The following is a 24,229-nucleotide window of genomic DNA, read 5'->3' as shown; positions in this document are numbered from 1 at the left end:
TGAACTAATCCATGCGCTCGTTACATGATAACGTTACATTTACTGCATTTAGCCGACGTGCTACATCGTTAGCTTGCCTGCTACTTTCAGTAACTATCTTTATTATCTGTGTATCTTTCACCGGAGGCTCAGCAATGTCAGCACAGCTAAATGTTTTGGATGATAACGAAACGGATGGTGAGCTGAGCTGAATATTATAACGAGATTGTGTAACACTTTATAATAATAAGACTGCAGTAAGTAAATTTACTGTAGTGTCAGTGGATGGCTCTTCCTCTGGGTTGTATATTATGTGGGCCATGTTAGTTACAGGGACTGAGAGCTGGAGAAGCCGCCGAGCTAACGTGACTTTCTGTGTTTCTCCAGCTTTACTAATGCTCACTTTGTTCTTACTCGACATCATCTGAACCTGTTTGGTCTGATGGGCGCCAGCACATAAACCTTTATTGTTGTTTTGTATCCTTACGTGTAGCCTGTGTTTTGCTGTGAGCTGGTTGTTTTATGGTGTTCGTGGACTGCATGTCGTTAGCTGCTGAGTTGTTGCTGTAGTGTGAGAGAGTGCGCACAGAGCTGAATCCGACCTGGAGACCTCACATTAAAAGCAGAATAGTGGCTGATGTAAGCAACGGAGAAAACAGCCGTGTGCTTCATTTCTAAGTGAGTTTTGAGCCCATTGACAATAAGGCAATGAAAATTTGATTTATTAAAATCAAAAACTTACATATAGCCTCTTTAAGCCTAGTTCACGCTACACGAGTTTTAGCCGGATTTGCTGCTCGGTTATGTGTCAGCTACACGACGACGCTTCACAGTGGCTCCCCGAAACATTTCTGACACACCGCCGATGTCTGCCAGATATCTAGCATGCCAAATATCTGGCAGAGTCGGCCGACTCGACATCCACATCCAGCCAATGAGAGCAGGTAGCTACTTTTTCACCGCAAAACACTTTTTACTCACCCCCAGCTCTCTCTGTAGCTCAGACGATCCCTGCTACCTGCGTGTGCTAATCCATTCTTTCACCCAGATTTTTTGTCTTTATAATAACAAACAACAGCTGTTTTGTGTGTAGGTTTGCGTCATTTCCCGTTTCACATTTCACATGTGTTTTCTTGACAACGTGGTTTGGAGACCAGTGTCGGGTGACAGCCGCCGTCAGCTCGCGTAGTGTGTGACCTCCTGTCACTAATCAGTCACGTAGTGTGAACGACTTCGGGACTCCCATCACAAACCAGGCTTGGTGGTGTTTTTTTATCATTTTTCTAATCCGAGGTTTCAGGATGTTTACAGATGTAATGCCACATCCAACTTGTGTTCACAGTGGGTTGCTACCAAGTATACCAGTAAATGGGCACTTGCAGGTATAATACTTCACCCTGAACATTGCAAACAAATTTTACATTGCAGAAACAATAGCATTAATGTTTTTGGCTTAATGATCTGCTACAGGCAAACTACTCCATCTTAAATTAAATGTTGGTCAAATGAAGATATAGCACGACATTTTAATAATTTCATTTGTTACTTATGGAAATACTAAAGTTATACTACTAATAATCAAATTAATTGTGCTGCTGAATGTTACACTTTCAGTTACTGCTTAAACCACACTACGCTACACCATGTAGTTTAAGTGATAGTTATGTTTCTCCATTAGATTGTTAAATACTTTTACAGCATATTTGCTGCTGTTGTGCAGCATTGTGCAGTTGGTCACAAACTGTAAAACTGAAATTCCTTCCATTCTGAACATTCAAACTACAGCATAGATGAAGCATCTGGTATTGTGATTGTGAACATGTTAAACCTCAGTGTTATGCAGTTACTCAAACAGTAAATGTGCCATATTAGTGCTTAACCACATTCCACCATATAGATGGCTATAACTGATGTATTATTTAAAAAGTATTACAGATTTCAACCTTAAGTCTCCCACCGAGAGCATGCACTCAGTGAGCCTACTTTACAATTGCTCACAAACATGAAAAAGTGTGCCACAGAAGATGCTGCTGCAGCTGTTGTTACTATATCAACTTGCATTGAGACAGAGTGTCTTAATTATAGAGTGAAGTGAGCAGAGATAATGAGAAGTGTTTGGAGAATCGTAGTGACTGGCTTTTGTAATTCAGAAGTCATGGCAGAGTAGAATGGCTGAGCATGTTAATGGAGCTGCTCTTATTCCTGCTCGAGTCTTGAGCACGGGAAAAATCAATCTGGCACCTTGTCAAGGTTTTAAGATTGGGGTTTCCTTGCACTCTGGCCAATGTGTGTGTTCTTTTTATCCTCTGAATCAGCTGTTGCCATAGACAAGCCACAATTTCATTATTTATTTGTACTTAAGAGTTGGCTTGAATTCCCAGTTCAGACAGAACCCCTCTATTTAAGCTTGATAAAAGTATGATGGTCTTACTAGCATTTATTTAGTTTTCATTTCTTCAAATATTGGATACTTTTGAGACTGCTGAAAATGAAGCAATTTCTAATGGTATTTCACAGAGGACAAGCAATTTGTCAGAATTTACTGTGGCGAGCATTTCCACCATAAAAGGACGGTAAGTATACTTGATTAGGCTTTGATTCATGAGAACCAAATGTTTGTTTGCTTCTAATAATTCAACTGTGATATTTAGCTCAATTTGATTGGAATTCACACAAAACAGCAAGTCTTTGTTCTTTCATTTAATCTATTTATATCACTATCAAAGTGAGTGTAAGCTGTCCTACTAGAAACGATTAATGATATACAAGATTAATGTTGCTTTCATAGTAGTTTACTTCACAAAGATGTAGTTAATGCTTAGTCAGCCAACTAATCTGTAATTGCACATTCTCATTTTTTAAACTGGTGGCTTTTCTAGTGCATCTCAAAAGGTCTTTAAGTATACAACATAATTATAGGGCTTTTTGTAAGTACTAGTAACTACAAGTAGCGCTTTCTTTATGTTGTACAACCTTCAGTTGAATATGCATGTGGAGATGCATTCTAATGCAAGGTATGAACTGATGTACTTGGAGCTATCCACTTGTGATCGGATCACCCAAATGGCAGGTGTAAACAGGGCCTTAGACATATAACTTCAGGATGTCACCTAGCTCCATCCCACAGATTTCAGATTAATACAGTTATCTGTCTGTGTTAAAAAATAAATTGGTCTAATAACATTTGTTTTTAATTGGTCTCTTCAAATGCTGTGTGTGAATTATTGTAGTGTGTTTGGCCTGTTTTTTGATGGGCACTTACGATGTCACATTGATTAGTGACAGTGTCTACACAAAAAAACATATGGTGTAGTCAAAACAGTCAGAAGGTGGAGTCTCTACTTGCACAGCTGCTTGTGTTTTGATTTGTGTCTCTGCAAGTGGCGAAAAGGTTTGTACCCTTGAGCCTGATGTTGGTAGGCTGGAAATTCTCAAGGACACAATATGATTACATTTCTTTGCTCTGACCCACTGTATAGTATACACTGAATCATGGAAATGATTTGACTTGCAGTTAATCAGACTGGATAGGGTAGGATTGAGCCAAAAGGGCAGAACTATTAAATAGTGTGTGACAGTCTGTAATATTTTTAGATTGTAATGTATAACTGGTTTATTTTAGAGATGCACCGATTGCATTTTTCCTGGCCAATTCCGATAGTTTTTTTTTTTTTTTTTTAAGTGCCGACCTGCCGATTCCAATTTTGCCCAATTCCAGTTTTCTTTCTTTCTAAAAACTCAATTGACAGCATACACAGACATTTTTGTAACTTTATTTGAAATATAATATTTTCTCATAATAATATATATAATTCTTTTTATTAGTATCTTTATTAGCATTTGCTCTTCTGACTGGGGTTCATTCAACTGTATTATAAAACACTGAATATAAATAACTTTTCTCCATGACCTTATGATGCTGCATCATCCCTTTTTAAAGGGAGACGACGTCCCTCCTCCTGATGCAGTCGTCACAACTGCCAGCCAGTGGGGCTGGCATATTGGTATTGGGCTTCTGAGGACTATGCAGAGGGGCGTACCCTTAGTGAGATACAGAGCGAATGTTTGAAAGACAACTTTAGAATACATTACCCTATTTCTGGTAGCCTATGTTATTTCTTATTTCACCATTTTTATTCTCCTTAATTAGCTACCTTACTTTAGTATTTATCTGCTCACTGTGCTTTTCCCTTCAGACAGCTGTCTCTCCCTCTATCTGTCTGTCTGCTCTTGTCAGCAGTTTTATAAAAACTGGCGTTTTGATTTTTTTCATCCCCGTTTCCGTTTTTTTGTTTTTTATTTTTTTGCTCCACCGCGAAAACTAAAATCTTAGCAAGATTAATTATCTTAATTGATGGCAAAATATACTTGTTTTTTTGTCTGACAAGATATTTCTTCTTACTAGGCGGCTTTTATGTTAGAGAATTTCAATTGTTTCAAGTTTTTTTGGCCTAAAGTAGCAAGTGAAATATTCTTGTTCTGAAAATTTTGCTTATTTTAAGTAATATTTCCCCCATTATAATGCTTTTTTCCCTTGTTTTTGAGAGCTCAGCTTTTGCAGTGTACAGACTGTACTGTACTGAATGACATTGGCACCAACAGCTGTGTTTGCTGTGTCTTTAACTTCTCCGTGCTGGTAAAATATCCAGAGTGTCCGCGTCTTCTAACATAGCCTAATTGCAAGCATTGTGTCACGGTGTAGAAGTTGCACGCCTACGACATAATTTAGCGCATGCTTGTGTGTGTATCTGTGTGTGTGCAGGGCTCTACACTAACCTTTTTCCCAAGGAGCACATTTACTATTTATTGTACACATATTTATTATACTATATGTGTGCTCATTCTCCTTGTGTTCAACTATGGTGTGAAACCTTTGGAGGACTATGGAAGTGAAGAACCTGGTATCTGGACACTCGGCATTGGACTTAATATTTTGTCAGAGCTTTTTAAAATATTGAAACAGATGTTTTGAAAATTTGACACATTGAAAACAGCTTTTAAAACACTGATAACTCTTCACAAAAAACTTCACTGTGGTTGGTGCTTGTGTAATTTTTGAACCAGGGACAGATTCACGATACACCAGCAGCACACAACCCAGACCTAATGTAAACAAGACTACTGAACAGTATAATTTTTTGTGTTAAATTTAATTTTAACACAATAACTTTAGTAAAACAGAAAAAGGGTAAGTGTTGCTCTCAGGAAGAGGCTAGAAGGAGCACATCCTGTGCAGAACAAGTTCAACATTTGAAAGGTTACTGTATAACGTCAAACCATTTTTATGTCCCGCCCCATCCAGGTTATCGGTTGATGAAAAGTGAAATTGACGAACCCATCGATTTTTATGAAATGTTGAATATGTTTCAACCAAAGGAACCTGATAAATAGCCAGCTAGCCAAACCCACAGCCTCCTTATCTTCCCCCTACTGTCTTCTGTCTCACCGCACCAGCTGCTGACACCGCATTTCTGTCTTTGTAAATTATTTGAAACGAGCTGCTCAAGCGGCCACTAGTCGGTTACTGTCTGTGCCGCTGTGAGCAGAAAATGGAACACTTGATGCTGCTCGGCGCCGGTCACCATTTGGCCTGGCGCAACTCTGTACTTTTGTTCTTATACTAATCAGATAGTAAACCGATATTTGAGTCTGATCTCTACACAAGTTTTACGTTGTAATGTTCATTCATGATGCTTAACACCTCTGCTGCACCTGACATTAGATCCTACTGGCTCTTCAGACGAGTACTATGTAACAAATAATGCCAGTCATACAAAACATTTGTGCTGTTGTTGATTGCTGATACCATTTACCTAGTTTTGTGTGACTGAACGAGTATTGAAACTAGCGGACTGATGGTGACAGTGGCTGCACTGTATTTTTATTCTACTGATTAATCATTAATAATCTTATTCTATTTTAGCTTATATTTATCTTTTATTTAACACTTCTTGTATCTTGCCTTGTGTTCCTTTTCTATCTTATCTTAATGCATTTTATGTCTTACCTAAAACATGTTATGACCTTGTTAAAAGGTGCTATACAAACTCACTTACTAGGCTCACTACCTTTTAGCAAATATAGCAGATGAGCACGAGGGCTGTACATAACGATTTTTCAAATTGATTAATCTAACGATTATTTTTTTCAATTAGTCGATTAATGTAGCGTCTAATGTGTATTCTAAAGAAAAAAATGTTGCCTATTACTCGATTAACATACCAATTTATCCAAAATTAATATCAAAAACATGTCTAATCGATAAGGCTACTTTATTTTAAAACGTTAAATTTTTCTGACATGGATTTATTTGAATATGGAGTATTGCAGTATGATAATCAAATGTATTTCTGCATCAGTGTGGGGCAAAGAAAACAACTGAAACGATTCAGACTGTACAGACAGTCACAGATTGTCTGTAATTAGATTCAGCTGTTTTCTCGCTCACACGTGGCCGTTAAATAAACAGAAAATATGAAACGGCCGAACATTAGATGACACACGGTGTAACGTTATGTTACCATGACAGCAGCGGGGCAGAAATTACTTTTAACATGAAGGCAATGAAGAAATACAGAAAGAGCTTGACCCTGGAGCTTGTCTGGGAATCCCTGCTAACACCGGATGCAGCGACGCTTCGACGCACATAATGCGAGTCAGCGTATTTACGTAATGTCGATAATGTCGACGACATTGATGAATCGCCCAGCCCTAATAAGCACAAATAATTTACATGAAGCACTCATCCACCTAGCAGCAGAGGTCTTTGTTCATTATAAAGTCTTCATTAGTAAAAGCAACCAAATATTAGTCAGGATGTGCTTTCCTGTGGACTCTATTGATCCACTATGTGCAAACACTCAGCCAGCCAGTTTATATCTTGTTAATATAAACATGTATTCTTTTGGCATAACTGCACTATTAATGTATGGAAAAGCATTAACATTTTTTAAATAGTGTTTAAAGGTGATATAATAGAGGTCCCAGAAGAAGGTCCCATGAAATTCTTCTTTAGCTTTGAACATGTATCTTTTTTTTTTTCTCTGTTTTGCCCTTTAGTCCTCAGTGAGTTGTTGATTTCTGCACCAAAAACTGAGCTTTTCTAACACACTCAGGTAGCATTAGTGCACTAGTGTGGACACAAGTTGTTTTAACATGTAAACTGTTACTAATTTATCCAGGCCAGAGCAAATGCAGTGTAAAAAAAAAAATGAGCGTTAACAAAGCATGGAAGAAACTGATAATTGCTGTACATCAGTCACTGTGATCAAAAGAAAGAGACAGATGGCTTTATTTTTGTTTCTGTACCTAACCCTCTTTACTGGAAAACTACCATGGACTAGGGTTGGGAGATATGACTGAATATAGCGTGTGACTGCAGCATTGTGGAATAATAATAACATCACATATCAAATCTCATGTCATTGCTATAATATTAATGGTAAACAGGGGTCTCCTGAATAGGCCAAAAATTATATAATTTGTCTTAAAACAGTTATTACCTTACATATAATCTGCCACAATTACTACTTTCTCATATGTAGCATATTCACATCCAGTTTGTTCCACTACCAGCACTCTGTTAATTCTATCCAAAGCTACGAGAAACCATTACATAACCACCAACTCACTCTAAAACATGTCGTCTATGACACATGTTTCTAATACTACATCACTGTCTACAACGAAAAACTGAGATTTCACACTAACGTTGCACATTCAAAAGAGCAGCTAGATCACTTTGTTTGGCTGGAAGCCGCATTAGATGGGCTTACTTGTTCAGCTCATGTCCCCTCTCATTTCCGATGTACAGACTGTAAGACAAGCGGCTCGCAGATATATTTAGAATATATTAAACAATATAGTTTAACCGCTCATTAACGTTAGCGCTCCTCTACTGATAAACAAATATGGCACTAGCTTTGTGGTTAATTTAGCAACGGGCAGCATCAACTGCTATAAGTGATGTTTAAGAATAATTAGAAGTAATGAATTCAGGAATGAGAGGACCATTCGCTAAAACTGTTTTAGCAATAAATCTACAATCACGTTTGTCAGCAGCGTCACCACCACTCACCTATAGTTACCGTAACATTAAACACACTGCTGTGCACCTGAAGAGGGCAGTGAAAAACGGGAGGGTTAGGAAGTCTGTTATGGTAAGAGGAGACGTGATGAGGGCTATTTTTATTATTATTCAAGTCATCATATTAACGTGACAAAAGACCAACTCACCAGGAACACTAGGTGTGACCTACCAGGAGCTACTCTCCGTAGCTCCGTAAGAATGCAGTCAGCTGATGTTTTGTTCTGTGGTGCAGCAGTGTTGTTAACAGAGGAGCTGCAGAGTAGTGTTACTTTCGTCAGATGAAACTAAACGAAATATATTCGTCAACGACCTTTTTCTTTCCCTGACTAAAACGAGATGAAGACGAGACAGCGACATTATTATACTATTTTACACTATTATTGACTATATTAAGATGCAATATTGTTGACGAAAAATGACAACATTAAAATGTAATCCATAAAATAAAAACAAATAAAATCTATAAATAAGGAGGCAAAATATTACAGGCCATATTTTCTCCCTCTAAATTTTCACTTGAACAGTGTTCGTTCAGCGGCGTTTTTTTCTTCCTGCACTTTGAATGCTGGCCGATAGGGGTGACATCTGGTGCGCGAGGAAAGTTACTGTACTGTGGAGGATGCGAACTCTGGTGATGAGCACAACATGCTAGGGAGAAAGAGGTGCTTAGATATTTCGTCCCATTTCAAATACAGTGAGGCTGACAAAAAAACAGAGTGCCTAATTATATCGGACGGCAAGCAATGTGGTTATAAGACTTTTGGAAAAAACACTACGAACTTGAAGCGGCATATCAAGGCTTAACCACCTGGGAATTGAGATCAGTTAATGTCTCCTTTTGCAACAAAAATGAGAACAAAGCTAACATTTGAATCATATCTCTATTTTGGTTAGAGCAGATTGACCAAAATGCTAATCAAAATTATACTAATAAGTTAGAAAAGACTAAAATTATGGTTAAACTAAAATAATTTAGATTTTCTTTTGACTAAAATCAGACTAAAATACCCAGAGTTATAGTCAACTAAAACTTGATTCAAAATTAGTATACAGTGGACTAAATATGACAATAACTATCAACGACATTTGACACAGGACTAAGACTAAATTTGGCTGGCAACTATTAACACTACTGCAGAGCGCCCTCTTGTGGGCAAACTATGCAACACTCATGGCATGAGGGAAGGATCCGACTGTTTTTTATAGTAATATCTTCAAAACGGTAAATCGGTCGGGATCTACTTTCTACCACGGAGAATGATACAGTTTGAGGCAGTGTGGTGTTTTTTCGCTGCATCACACCATAGCTTGGCCATTAAAGCCTAATCAGTCACAGAGCAATCTGCATATTTCACACTTCTTTGGTTACTGTCGATTTAAGTCATACAGCTGCCAGTCCAAGAGATGCAGGAAGCTGCTGCAGTCAGGGATAAAAAAAAAAAAAAAAAAACTTCAGTCAGTAATGGGAATATTAAAAATTAAACCTTGTGAGTGTTTACTCAGTGTCAAACTAAAGTTAACTCATTTAGTTTTAGGGGTAATAGAACGTATTGATTTGCTCTGAAGATAAAAATGTCTGTCTCCATAAAATATAGGGACCACCAGCAGAATCTTCTTTGTAATGCATGCCTATGTTTTTATATGAGCTTTGCTGAGGTCATGCTTTACTGTTGTTGACATATTCACTGATAAAGGTGCTGGCTGACTCACTCCTGATTCCCATCACCTGGATTGGCTGGGTGAATTTCTATTTTAGTAATCAGCTCAAGCACACAATCCAATTAGACTGAGGTTACTGTGGGACTCTCTGGATGGGGAGCTGACTTTTAAATGACCTGCAGAGAAAAGGATGTCCAATGCTGGACATTTTCAATTCAAGTTGTTTTTTTCCTGCTTATGTTTGTGCCAGAGTTGCTTTTTAACCTGCTAAAAAAGTCACACTGGTTGCATTCTGAGTGACTTGTATACAGAAGGCCTGTCAGATGGACTGTGTGTGTTTTATCTTGGCAAGTGCATGCACTGATCTTGTTCTTATGTGGTGCTAAACAGGTGCTTTAAGTGTTTCCTTTTTAATAGGAAGTGATGGTTGAGTCTTATGGGAGATTTTGTACAGCTAAGAAAAACAATCCTCTCACGTTATCACAAAAGGTCCGTCTTGGTTGGAAAATCTCTACTATAGAGTACTGGGTTGTTTAGGTATGAGTAGGACTGCATTTAACATTTTTTTATTAAATAATCTATTGGTTGATAGTCATTTAGTCTAAAGGAAAACAATTACAGACAAACTGAGTGTTTGATTTTGTATGACTGAATTTAACAAATCCAAACATTCTCAATTTACAAGAATACAAAATATACAGAAATTAACAAACCATCTGTTTGCTTTCACCATTTGGTTTATTATTTTAGTTATGTGTGGGGAGTAGACTCAACCCCAGTGCTCCTGGATATCCCTCACTATTCAACCAGTCAGCGCTTGTTTGAATACACAGAGCCACAGCTATGCAGGGCATGTACTTGAGATTGTGGAGGTGTTTTTAAAATCTCCTCTGTGAGCTACAACAAACGATACTCCTCCCTGCATCTGTAAGACAATTTAAAGTCACTTTCTAAAAGCATCCTTCAGCCCTTAATGAGATTTGGAGCATTGGGAACAAAGATGAGACATTGATCATTGTGACCACATATGTGGGGAAAAAAAAGCAATGCTCGTGACATTCATTATTCTAAATTAAGGTATTTCTTTAAAACACTTTTAAAATGGAATAAGACAGTGATTCTCTCATTGAGGTAGCTATGCTTTTAGTACTGTTTTCATCTTACCTCAGTTATTGTGATAATATCACCTACTGAAATTACTCTGGCCTAGATAATCATTCTGTTTAAACTTCATGTTGACACATGCCTAATTTGAGGGTACATCTCATTTATACCTTTTTTTTTTTTTTTTTTTTTTTTATCTTTGCATTTCAAACTATAATTACCTATTCTGCTTTCTGACATACAGGACTTAAAACATGTGTTATCCATCACATGCTGCTATTTTTGCTGTAGAAAAAAACGTGTAATTGGTGAATTCTGCTTTTTAGAGAATTGCCTGCATTGTTTGTCTTTCGCTAAAAACGGCACAGTGATGTTTTAGCATTTTTAAAAGGAAAAATATTTTATAAAAATATTTTCCACATTTCTTTTGCACCCCTTCTGGATCCACACTGCATATAGATGCACTTCATACTCTAATTTCTGTTTCATGCACAGATGGTGTTTCTAACAGTCACATGTAGAAGACTCCCAGGTCTGATGTGTTCCACGGTCAATCGACCAGAAATCGCTTTCACTCGACTTTTTCTGCACTTTCATTGCAGCTTATGTGGCCTCTGTGATAGATTGCTGAATGAAACTGGATCTGTGAAAAAAAGGACAGGCACTCTGGGAGTTGCACAGCCTGCATGCCTTTCGCTCAACGGGGCACTCGCTGGGACATTTCCTCAGTGGGGCTTTTTCAAAAGGGCTTGTGCTGCAGTTCCAGCTAAGGGCAGTACAGTAGGTCAACTGCCGATAGAGTTACAACCTCTCTTTTGTGGAGGTGTTGGACAAATTAGACCTCACAACTGTTTACCCAGTCAAACAGGGACAGCTGCATCTCTCCACCCTCCAGAAACCTGCCACTGACTGTTGTTCCTTTGGAGAGCCATCTGTGAGGAATATGCAAGCACGTTGATCAAATGATTGTTCAACACTTTTACCTCTGTCACTGCTGGGGGTGATATAAATGGCCCCTTAAGTGAATCAGCATGAGCTCTGTGCGTTGTGGGATCCAGCTGCCATTTTGCACTGTTGCTCTAATGAGAGCTGAGTAATGGTAGATGGTGCAAAATAACTGTTTTTCTGTCAGCCAGTGGCCACAATCCAGCTTTAAAGACTAATGAGCGAGTGTGCCGTAACCGTTGTAATTTGTTGTATTTTACATCTCTTAGACTTTATTTCTTGAGGAAGATAAAGCAGGGCTTGTGAACGGTGTCTGGAATGCGGTGTTCATTACTGGGCAATGGGTGTATGGAATATTTCTCAGAGCTTTTCCATTATAGAGATATTAATTTGATTGTACTACCAACAGTAATGAAGCAGAAAATATGCTGATGTCCTCATACAATCTCTTTGGATGCTGTCATAGTTATTGGGGAAGCTTCAGGATTTGACTTGATAAGCCCATCAGGATGAGCTGTATTAACACAAGGCTAATAGTCTGAGGATGTGAAGCAAATATGTAATAATTTCAGAGTTTGTGGTTTAAATGCTGTGCAGGTCTGCTATTTGTAATTTTTAAAGAAAAGTCTAATAAATGAAGTAGAAGTCAAGCTTGCCACAGTCAAGTTGAGCTTGATATTTCAACAACTAATAATAAAATGTGCGTGTTCCTAATGTTTTTATCAGTTCTTCAGTTCACTTATTTCATTGTCTTTACTGTAAGAGAAATGTGTGGAAAAGTGTCAGAGCAATTTAGTTTACCAATTAATTAGTAAAAGAGGGAATTTAATTTCTTTCTGTGTTAAGTTGCTTGTGGGCTCTAATCAAGGATGCAATTTGAATTAAAGCATTTTTACTAGAGATTTTTGATAATGCGTTGTTGAAATAGCAAATTATGGTGAGTTTAAAATGCTGTGGCCTGAATATTGATACATTTATCAGCAAATGTCTGCAAGTCAAGCTAAAAACAATTTCAGATATCCACTAGAAACTTTAGGATTCATTACTTGAGCAGCAAAACATAAAATTAATGTTAATAATTTCATTAGGAAGATCTTTCTAGGGATCCACTGTGCACTGTTAAGTATTTTGTCAGTCAGGTCTCTGCAGCACAAAGAGAATCATCAGAAGTCATGTCTCTTTGAGGCACTATATTGATCTCATCACTCTCACCACCACTCAACAGTCTTCTGTGCTCAGGCGTCCTTATCCTTCACGTTCTTTATTGCAAGGGCAGATGAGAAGTACAGATGTGAGTGTCAATTATTTACCTACATGTAGTGAGGTCTCGGGGGACTATAAGTGTGAGGCTTTCAGAAAATGGACTCTTTCTGGTACCGGTTCATCCTCATGTTCAATTACAATTTTTTTCTGAAAGTACAGCAGATTCTTAATTTAAGACTTAGAAGCTGCACCAATACCTTTTTCCAGAACCAATAGGAATATCAAGTACATCGAGTGGATTTAATAGTCTTGAGTTTTACTGTGAATACTTAATCATCTCACTGGTCTACAGTGTCAGCAATGTTTATTTGTACAGGAAGCTATTTAAAACATAGTGATGAATTTGTATCACTTATAATGTATGGTGCACAATAAGCTATGGCTTGATAAGTTATGCTGTGTGCTTTACAGTAAGAATTCCCTAGTGTATAACTAAACATATTAAAGGTGTAAAAGAAACCTCTTTTCACAGCCACTCACAACAAACACACAGACAAGCTGATGTTCACATTGATGCTTGCATTTTTCCTGTTCTTTACAATCAATCACCATCACTTTTTTTTTTTTTTTTTACAAAGAAAGCTGTTGCAAACATGAAACAAAAGGGAATTTATTTGCTGAAAGATATGACACATCTATGTGACCTTTTTGGCTTTATTGTGCAAGTAAATACAACTAACTGATATTCTCCCGAGGCATACACTGGTTCATTCATGCTTTTAAGCTCCTCCTGTTAATGCAAGATTACCATTGTGTTCTGGAGTTGAAAAGGCATGGCTCCATAAACCGTGTGGGGGTGTGTGAGGCCAGCTACTCCTTATTTATCAGCGGTGACACTATCAGCAGTGCCTTGTGAAAAGAGACCCAGTCATTCAGAACGGTGGGGCCACCTTGGCTGTCAAAGCAGGATTTAAGCCACATTTCCCATGGTTGCCATGACGACAGTGGGAAGTGATTATGAAGAGAGGGTTTCGGAGCAGTGCTGTGACACCAGTGGGTATTACCATAGTGGTTTGTGCAGTGATCACCAGAGAATTACTGGCTCATGATCAAATGAGTTTTTTGTTGTGTAGCCAATGAAATGCTTGTTCTGTGATGGCAGTAATATTATTTATATGTCAGAATTATTAAACTAATATAACTCTTTTCTCATTTCTAGGGTAAAATGTGGATAAATGGGACAGGAACGAGTAGACCGTGAGGATTCTCTAACCCTTGCCCCTGAGTCCCAACCGTCTGAGAGGGTGTCGGACCTCACTGAGGCAATCCTGGGCCGTTGGCACTAAAATGTCCCTAAGTGGTGGCACTGCAGGCGGGAAAGGTGTGGACTCTAATGCGGTGGACACTTATGATAGCGGGGATGAGTGGGATATCGGTGTTGGAAATCTGATTATCGACCTTGACGCTGACTTAGAGAAGGACAAACTTGAGATGTCTGGCACCAAGGACGGCATGGCGGCACCACCCAGTGCAGTGGCAGCGTTGCCTGACAACATCAGGTTTGTTAGTCCAGTGTCTGGCTCTCAAGGCAAGGAAAGCAAATCCAAATACAAGCGCAGTAAGAACTCTAAAGACAATAGTAGCAAAGTTTCAGCAGGAGATGGGGGCAAAAAAGAAACTACAGGACGGACTCAAGAGCCAACAGGCACAGCAGCAAGTGCAGGAGCTGCTGGCAACAATTCCACCTCTGGGAAGAACATGGAAAAGGGGGGCAAAGCTTCCAGAGGTGTTCTGAGTGGTAAAAAAGAGAAAGAAGGGGCTAGTGGGAAAAGTAAGAAGGACAAAACAGATGGAGCTGCAGTCTTGGCAATAGCTGCTACGGAGAAGGATGTTGTGTCTCAAGCCCAAGTTGCTTTGGGGAATAGTCGTAATACGTCTTTTGAGAACACACAATCAACAGACTTGGCAGAAGCCAATCAAATGGGGAATATTGCACTTGAACCTGTTGGGATAGTACCAGCATTGAACACAAAAACTGAACCAGAGGAGGTGGAAAATGGTAATAGTGAATGCAAGACATTGAAGAAGGTAAAAAATGAAAAGGTGAGTTGTTTAGTTTACTCTCTTTTGATGCTGCATTGGTTTGTATGTTGTGTTATTGTTATTAGGTTATTGTTTTATTGGGCACATTGGCAGTTTTCAGCTGGCAGGCTTATATTGCAACACATTAATGTTTGTAAAGTTACTGCTGATCAAGATAATATGCAGCCTTAAATATATTTGTACATTTGGCAATTAGCTTTTTACAACAAACGTAGCTACATACAAATATTGTTCCACTTAGAAAGTCAAGCTCTAGAAGAAGCTATACTAGCTAGCCTGCTAGTGTATTTTAGAGGGTTTTTTTTGTAAGTGCTGTAAAAGTTGATTGTGCCCTGGACTCCTAGTGTTGAACAATTTCAACAACACAGTTGTTGAAATGTGTTTACAACAAATCTGTTATCTGTTCCAAAATCCAGCTACAAATAACTGTGCAGTTTCATGTGTCTGGGAAAAGTATCTTTGAAACAATACGGCCTTTTATTACTTTTTAATTATGATGTTATGAATTAATACAATAGGACACAATGGGACCCAGACACTGTAGGGCTTCTAGTGCTTTGTGGTAGCTTGTCACTTACAGCGGGCTTGGAGATGCAATGTATTCCCTGAAGCTGCCTGACATGTGATGCATAAAAAGACCTACTGTGGTTCTCTCTTTTTTTATTACCGCACGGTGAATATAAGGGCACCCTTGACAACGAATATGATGCTGAGACCAGCCACAGGAAATGGCCCACACAGTGGTGTTGTTTTTCCCCTTATTGACGATTCATTTTAAAAGGATGCATAAGTGCCTTCATGTGATACAAAAATGAATAGGAGCCAACATTAGTTGCAAACAACTGTGAAATGTACTGTACATGAAGAACTACTCCCCGACAAGAATATAATGGACATTGTCAGCCATATACATCACATTATGCCTGTGAAGTAAATTTCACATCATGTTCCACTATTTTTTTTTTTTCATCACACATTTTCAACGCTGACATTATCTTACAAGAACAATATAAAGATTTGTGTAGCTATTCACCCACACTTATCTTATTCTCTCATAGAGTTGATCTATCACTGTGTCTATTGTATTCCTCATAGCAGCCTTTTCATGCTCTGGCAGTATAAAAGACAGCAGAGCAGGGAGGTGCTGAGGACTGTTTTTGTCTGTCATCGTGTTCCATTCTTAATCCCACAAGCCCCAGCAATGCCTGGTGGAGCAGTGTGTGGGGGAGGGAGCTGGTGCAAAGCACGCCTTCGTCTTTTTTTCCTGCTGCTCTGAAAGTGGCATGGGGGGGAAGGGCTGTGAGGAAGCCTGTTTGATTCCTTAAATCCAGGACACCCAGTCATGAACACTAGCTGTAGAGTCTCCTTGGGCCGGCTGCTATGAAAGGACATTTCATGAAAGTCTTTGTAATCATAATGTATTTAGGATGAAAAAGCTTTTGAGGGAGAACCACATGAATTGGTTGACAGCACTAAATAAAGAAGAGAGGTCACAACTGCTTTCAAATAGCTAGCTGGTTAAAGGTGTCCTTGAAAGCGTGATGGGGAAAAAAAGAATGTAATTATGCACACATTAACTTCGGCTTGAAGAGGTGTTGTTAGGTTGGCAATCCTAGTTAATGGATTTGTTCAACATGCATTTAAAAAGGGCATTTTCTACAAACCACAACAAACCAGAGGAAATATCTCCATATATAAAAATTACGTGTCATTTGGACGTTGCAAGTCCGTGATCCTCGACACAGAGAAGCCAGAAACTGTTTTATCATGTAAGGAGGAGGGGCAGAGCAAAGGAAATAGTAAGGATGGATCCTAACCTAGTGTGGACACCAATGAGGTTGATGATACCTAGTCATACACATTTGAATGACCACAGTCTTGTAATTTTTTGGAACTAGCAAGGTTAAGAGAAAATGAGATGTGATGAATAGATGGTGCCGTGTTTTAAGAACACCTTCCTTCATTGAAAGTTGCTCACCAGAATCAGAAACCGGTTTATTGCCAAGCAAGTTTTCACATACAAGGAATTTGATGTTGGTGTTGTGGGGCATAATAGTCAGAATATACACTCACTGGCAACTTTATTAGGTACACCTTGCTAGTAACAGGTTGGATCCCCTTTTGCCTTTAGAACTGCTATATTTTTCGTGGCATACCGTCAACAAGGTGTTTGGAAAAACAAAGTTCCAGATTCTATGATGAATCTCCTGTTCCACTATATCCCAAAGGTGATTTACATTACATTTATCATTTAGCTGATGCTTTTATCCAAAGCGACTTACAATTGCTATATTGGGGTAATTGGGGTGGTTAAGTGTCTTGCTAAGGGACACAACGGTGGATGTCTCACAGTGGGAATCGAACCCAGGTGTCCCACACCAAAAGCAAGCATCTTATCTATGCGCCATCACCACCCCACCCTAGGTGCTCTATTGGATTGAGATCTGCTGACTGTGGAGGCCATTGGAGTACAGTGAAGTCACTGTAATGTTTTAGAAACCAGTTTGAGATGATTTGAGCTTTGTGACGTGGTGTATTATTCTGCTGGAAGTACCCATCAGAAGATGGGTACACTGGTCATAAAGGGATTGACATGGTCAGCAACTGTACTCAGGTAGGCTGTCTTGTTTAAACGATTCTCATTTTGTACTAAGGGGACCAAAGTGTGCCAAGAAAATATTGTGCGTTCAGAGATGGTATTCTGCATACCTTCGTTGTAACGAGTGGTTATTTAAGTTACTGTTGCTTTCCTGTCATCTCAAACCAGTCTGCCCATTGTCCTCTGACATCAACAAGGCATTTTCGTCCACACAACTGCCACTCACTTTTTCCCCCCCCCAGACCATAAACCCTAAATATGGTTGTGCGTGAAAATCCCAGTAGATCAGCAGTTTAATACTGAGACCAGCCTGTCTGGCACCAACAGCCACGTTCAAAGTCACTTAAGCCGCGTTTCAACCAAAAGTACCTGGGATTTCTAAGTCCCCAGATCTCTTTTCAAGGAACTAAAAGGGTCCTTCAGCCCACTGTGTGCCTTTCCACCGTGGTCTTAAGAAAATTAGGCAAATTAACTAGCTGACATAGGCTGGTTAAAAGTCTGTGAAGTCTGTGAAGTCTGTGAATTTCTGAATGGGCGAGTGCCCATTCAGAAATTCACTACAAGGCAAGCCCCACCTCCCAAATTACCGGTACTTTTGTAAAGTAGTTCTTAAAATTTACATTGGTTACAATTAGCTAGCATACATACTATATTTCACGTACCCTTCGAACTGAAACCACACTGGTACAGATATTCCCATTGGCAGCAGTAAAAGTAAGAGGCTGCTACAAATGACAGAACTAAGTTTCGCAGCCATGTGGACTGACAGAATTGCATCAGTCTCATACAGTCTTGTTCTGACTGTGACATCCCATCCTGAACTCCACCATAACATCAGCCAGAAACATAATCCCCATACCGGGAATGAGCATTTCACTTGAACTTTTCTTTTTTGTTTGTCACAGATGTACAATCCCATTTCTTCATCTCACACTAGCCACAGTAGCTTGCATTGAGTGTCCACAGGCTGGGTCTTTTTGGCAGCCTGCACAAACTGTGAAATTGATACTGAATCTTACAGGGGAAAAATGGCTACTGACCTGACTCACAGCTTCCTATCAGTGCCCTGTGGCAGGATCAGGGACTTCCACTTAGTTATGTGATGTTGCGCCTTTCTAGGGGTTGAAGTGCTCTATATATTTATTCTGGCTTGTGAAATGTATATATTTAGAGAATTTTTAATCTATACATCGTTCTTTAATTTCTTACCATGTCCCCAATGATGTGACAGGAATTTCATATCCTAAACAACTTCAATTGCTGTGTGTGTGTACATTTAATAATACAACAAAACAGCATTATCTAAGAAGTAGATTTGGAAATCTGTCAGCCTCATTACAACTTGGCTGTTCATTTAAAAGAACTAGCTGTCCTATGTTCAGTGTAATTCAAACATTAATCAGTGTGTGTCTCAACAGCAGTCTTGTTCTTCATGCTAGAGGTGTAATAGCGTGGCTACATTGTCTGTGTCCTGACTCTCAGATGCTGAATAAATCATCTCTACTTCCTTCGTACAAGTGCTAACCAGTTTCGAGTGTGTCTCACTCTCCCACTTCTCATTATACAAATCTAGTGGAGTAAGGCATTCGTCAGCTGCCTCGATGTGCCGCTGGCCTTGATAAATGGAACAGCTCTCATGGAAAATTACATTGGCAATGTTACTTTGAAAAGGGGGGAGAGAAAGGAAAGGCTCCACTTGAATGAAAAAGCACAGCCACAGCTCTGCATTGCTGCTGATGTCCGGCTCTGGGAGTGGCGGGATCTCATCAGAGCTAGCTTGAGCTCTTTCTCTTTGCCTGTGCCTGACTGACTGTTGCTATTGTGTTACAGCTCACTCCTTTTAAGTAGTGCCAGGGCTTTTAAAGGCTCTGGAACAGAAGAGAGACTGTGACTTGGCTTATGAAGGGGAGTAAAGTACACCAAGAAGCTCACTACAAAGTGAGGCTGTTGGCTTACCTGTCAATGTTCGGGTAAAGCTAATTCTGTAGACATAAGCAGAGTTGTTGCTTTATTAACAGAAATAATTTAACAGCGGGATTAAAAAACATCAAATTTCTCTCTATTCAATTCAAAATGATCTCAATTCAATTTACTGATCACAGTTTTTAACCACAGCCCGTTTGGAATCACATTTTAATCATAAAACACAAGAGTTTTAAACAAATAACTAATTCCATTGAAGGTTATAGTGTTGAATTATCTCCCAGTGCTACTTGACTGCTGATTTCTGCATTGTTGCCTCTGCCTGTTTAAAGCATTCACCCTTGGGGAGTCCCTTACTGCTACATGAAGAAAACATTTGACACTAATTGTTTTTCACGTCTGCCAGTAGCAGCTGCCTTCACAGAAATATCAACTGGTTTGAGCTTGTAGGCAAAACAAAACATAAGATTACACATACAAGTTCAACAAATAAATAAGTTGTTTTTAAATCACTGAACAGGTATTAGAATGGATACAGAAAAGTGTTTAGATTTTCAATGTAACATCCATGTCCCAGATAGGTCGTATACATACATTTTTATATAGAGAGATATCTATCTAGCCTTTATGTAAATTAGGACAATAAAAAAATAACAGTAATTATCTCAAATTAATTTTTTTAAATAACATAACAATGTTCAATAAATATTCAATAAATGTTTGATTGTATTCACTTGAATCATACACGACTTAATTTTTATATTAAGATGTTTATTTTGTTGAGAGAAAAAATGAGTGAAAAAAGCTTTTACTTAATTTTACTCCTGCATATTTGTTAACAAAGATTTTATGATAATTGTTTTGAATGTTCTACCTCAGATTTGTGAAGTGATCCACTGTTTGGCTTCAAGTGTCATGTTCTGACCATAAAGAAGAGGTTAAACCACGATTAACCATCAGGTTTCTTCAACTTTCACTCAGGCGCAATAATCAGCCTGTAAACTTGAAAGAAATAACAATTTTATACTTATCGTGATAATTATCGATATCGAAAGATATGAACCTTTTTATCTGGATAACATTTTTGGCCATATCGTCCAGCCCTAGTCTAAATATATCTTAGGCCTGTCACAACTACTTTTGTTGGATGATATATTATCCCAGGAATAATTGCAATAAACGAAATTAGAGCAACTGAATTTTTTATTCTTAAGAATATTCAAACCAAAAAAATGAAATATCCTAAATAAATAAAACAAACCAATAAAATCCACAGAGAGCATTTCAGAAGCAGAGCGTTTTGCTTTCCTGATTCTGCTGACTTGTTTCGACTTTGTTGATTTGGTCATTTGTGTTCCTACCATGGTTAAGTTGGCTACGTCGTTAAATGGTTTCTATTTTTTTGTTTGTTTAATTGTGTGTTATTGATGTACAATAAAAACAAGAGTCTGTACAGGGCATTTTTTTTCTTTTTAGAAAATTGACATGATTCTCTATGCCGTGTCTGACTTCCTGCCTGGTTCATCTGCTCTGTGTTGTTTGACACGGCTTCCATCAAAAACAGACTCACCGCATATTCTCCGCTAAGCAGAGCATCAGTGCAGAATGGCCAGGATCAGCTGCGGCAGCCTTTTATAGACTTTCTGGCTGGAGTTCTTCAAGGGAAAAAAAACACCTAATATCCTTGAGTAAGTTATCTTGACCTGTCGCCATCTGCTCTGTGTGTGCGCCTCCGACGCAAAGAGCAGATGAGAGGAAAGAGGCAGCGCTACTGGTTGAAATGCTGCAATGTTCATTCTTATGTAAACACAATAGGCAACATTGAGGTCAGCAAAAATGATCAAGGTCATGTCCATATATTGTAAGATAAGTCTGGATTATTAATCATGACAGGCCTAATATATCTATATCGATAAATATATCTGTCTCTAACTCAGGCTGCCATAAAACTTACACAGCTTCAAATACAAGTTGGCTCTCATCATTTGCCAACCCAAAATGCTAAATGCCAAATTTAAGTCATATCAGTTTTGTTTGCATCCTGCTTGTTTGCGCTTGTTGTCTGTCTTCTTTTATCAGAGGAAAACCAAATCACTGACGATAATGAGTCAAATATCCCGATATGCCATATTTCCAGTATTCGCCATGCTTACATTTTGTACATTGCTGGACCTTGAAAGACCATCACTAATAGGCGTTTGTTAGTGTTTTTGCACCTATGCTTCACTCAGTTGCAGTCAAGAACCTATTATAATTACCTACATGTTCAGATTCACATTGCTGTGCAGAATAGTCTTCAACTTTAACCCTAGATATAGAGAATAGAGAATAATTATAGCCACAATGATTCCAGATTCCTTAGCCCACACAGCAGACCACAGATTCATATATTTATAAGGAGAATGCTGTGGCCGACAAAGTTTATAGTCTTGTTGCTCAGGAAATCCTTGTCGAGAGGCACCACAGCCTTTTTGCTTGGAAATATTTAATACTGGAACCAGGTCTTTCTAGCCGTAAACACTGCCTGTAGCCACCTTGACCTTAGTGGATGTTTAGCTTGATTTGTGTCCCATCTCTCTATTTCCTGAAGGCTTTTGGGATTTGTTCTCACTTTTTGATATCGAGTATAAAGTAAGCTTGCTTTTACCGCCAGTGAAACCTGGAATAATGAAAACTTAGAGTTGTGGTTGGAATGAGTGCAGCTGGTCTTAGTAGTGAGAGGATCAAATTCTGCAATGAGAGCCTTACTGGCAATTTAGCCCCTTTTTCATCTTTTCAGTTTTTCCCCTTGAAATTCTCACAACCCATTCAGTTGTGTGATCACTTACTGTTGCATTGTGTATTGGGCATGTATATATATTGTATCTATATAGTTGATTCATGGTCCTATTCAAAAATGGTAATGTCTATCTTGTAACAAATGTTTTCCTTAAAAGACATTAATTAAAGGTTTTAATCAACACAGTAGTGTTTTTAAATCATACCTGGCAATTTCCCCAAAGCTAATCAAGGTGCATATAATCCTTGAGACTCCATGCTGGGAGTGTGAGTGCCATATTGTTGCTCCTTCATTAGAATAGCTTGGTTATTAAATAAATTATTATGAGTAGTAAAACTGTGTGACTCCCACTTTCAAGTATTTTGCTTTCATTTGGTTTTCATGGTCATAATTTAAAACCTAGTTCTTTTGTATTTTGTAACATAAAATGTGATTTACCAGTGTCATTGTTTTTGTGTGTTCTTTTTATAGAGCTCGATATCTGAAGAGTATTTTTTTATGGTTGTTTTATCAGTTTAGATGTTATAATTTAGTTTGAAGTGTAGAGAGATTAAATACCTTTTTGTCTTCAATTTTTACAATCAAAAATATTTGAGCTTCAGAATATAATGGGGGGGAAAATTGGAGTCTGTAAAAGCTTCTAGCATTCAGCCCCTTAAAACTTGGTGGTAGTTTATTTTATCAGTATCATTTCAAACTTCATTTTACCTTCTGTTCTTAACAAGAACAACATATTATAACACATTAAGAATGTATATGATGGTTTTCCACAGGGACACAAAACATGTTGGGCTACTTTTGCAAAAAGCAATCACAGATCTGTCAAACAAAGCCCTTGTCATGCTTTGTCTTTTCCTCGCCATCTTTCTCTCTCCTAAGCTTTCCACGAGGTGTGTTGCTGTGTCTGGATCAGCTTGCTATGAGGGAGGCATGCGTGGGGGGAAGGGAGCAAAGGCTTGTACAACTAATTCAGCTCATGAAAGACTTATGTAGCAAGAGCAGCTGTCTTCCATTGTCAGCCTGCACATTTCCAGTGTGCCTCATTTCGCCTCTCAATGCGTGAGTAGCAAGAGAGCTAGGGAGGGGAGAACAGAAAGGAAACAAACCAGAAGAAGAAGGGAAAAAAACAAGCGAGGGAAAGAGAGCCGAATATTAAGACTTTCATTGCACTAGTTGTGTTTTTTTTTTTCTATTTAAAACTGTACTGGTTGTGTGGTTGGACCATGGTCTAATAATAAACCATGGGTCTATTCAGTGTGCACTATGCAGATAGATAAAAAGAGCTCTGCCGTGCTGAGAGGGGAGAGAGAGGGCATATGAGGAGTAAGAGGAGGTTGAGGGGGGAGGGGGTATAGAGAACTGCCTGAGATTAGGAGAGGAGGGAGGGAGGGTTGAACAGTGTTATGAATGGATAGAGTCTTTAACCCCCCAACACACTGAATAGTTTGTCACAGGCTGCTGCGGCTGTATGTGGAATGAGAGGAGCTGGCTGAGAGCTCTTGGATTCCTGAATCCTTGAGGCATGTGGTCTGATTAGCAGAACAAAACCCACACAGTGGGGAGGAGCAGACGTGGCTTTTCCCCCCCTCAAATGGAATTTTCTACCAGCCAGGGAAGAGGTGGTTTAAAGTTTGTACTTGCTACGGTTGTAAAAGAGTTACTACGTTTGGGGATTTCTCGTCGTTTATGAAGGATTTCTTTCTGCGTGATCTCTATTATATTGAATTTCCCTCCTCTTAATACTTTGCTTGTGGTAGTTTGACCCTTAAATTTGGATGTTTTCTGGTTTAATTATTAAAATAATTATGAATATTTAAACAGGTTTGACCATGAAAGTTAATGAGAA

The 24,229-nt window shown here is 38.7% G+C and overlaps 2 protein-coding genes across 15 annotated transcripts in view; both read left to right on the top strand.

The window, feature by feature from the left end:
* The window catches only part of neo1a (neogenin 1a), a 629,602-nt gene that overhangs the window by 192,025 nt on the left and 413,348 nt on the right, over window positions 1-24,229 (top strand). The gene's annotated exons all lie outside the window — the stretch shown is intronic.
* Window positions 1-24,229, top strand: part of znf609b (zinc finger protein 609b) — an 85,234-nt gene that overhangs the window by 15,111 nt on the left and 45,894 nt on the right. For 3 of the 4 annotated variants that reach the window (XM_046033339.1, XM_046033337.1, XM_046033341.1), the window contains exon 2: window positions 14,199-15,082. In XM_046033339.1, coding sequence (XP_045889295.1) covers window positions 14,327-15,082 — 756 coding nt within the window. In that variant the 5' untranslated portion in view covers window positions 14,199-14,326. The remainder of the gene's footprint in view (window positions 1-14,198; window positions 15,083-24,229) is intronic. The other variant, XM_046033340.1, reaches the window with a different exon arrangement.

Source organism: Micropterus dolomieu, linkage group LG20, assembly GCF_021292245.1.
Source record: "Micropterus dolomieu isolate WLL.071019.BEF.003 ecotype Adirondacks linkage group LG20, ASM2129224v1, whole genome shotgun sequence".
Lineage (NCBI taxonomy): Eukaryota > Metazoa > Chordata > Actinopteri > Centrarchiformes > Centrarchidae > Micropterus > Micropterus dolomieu.
The sequence above is the reverse complement of the archived record's forward strand: the minus strand, read 5'-3'. Positions and strand labels throughout refer to the sequence as shown.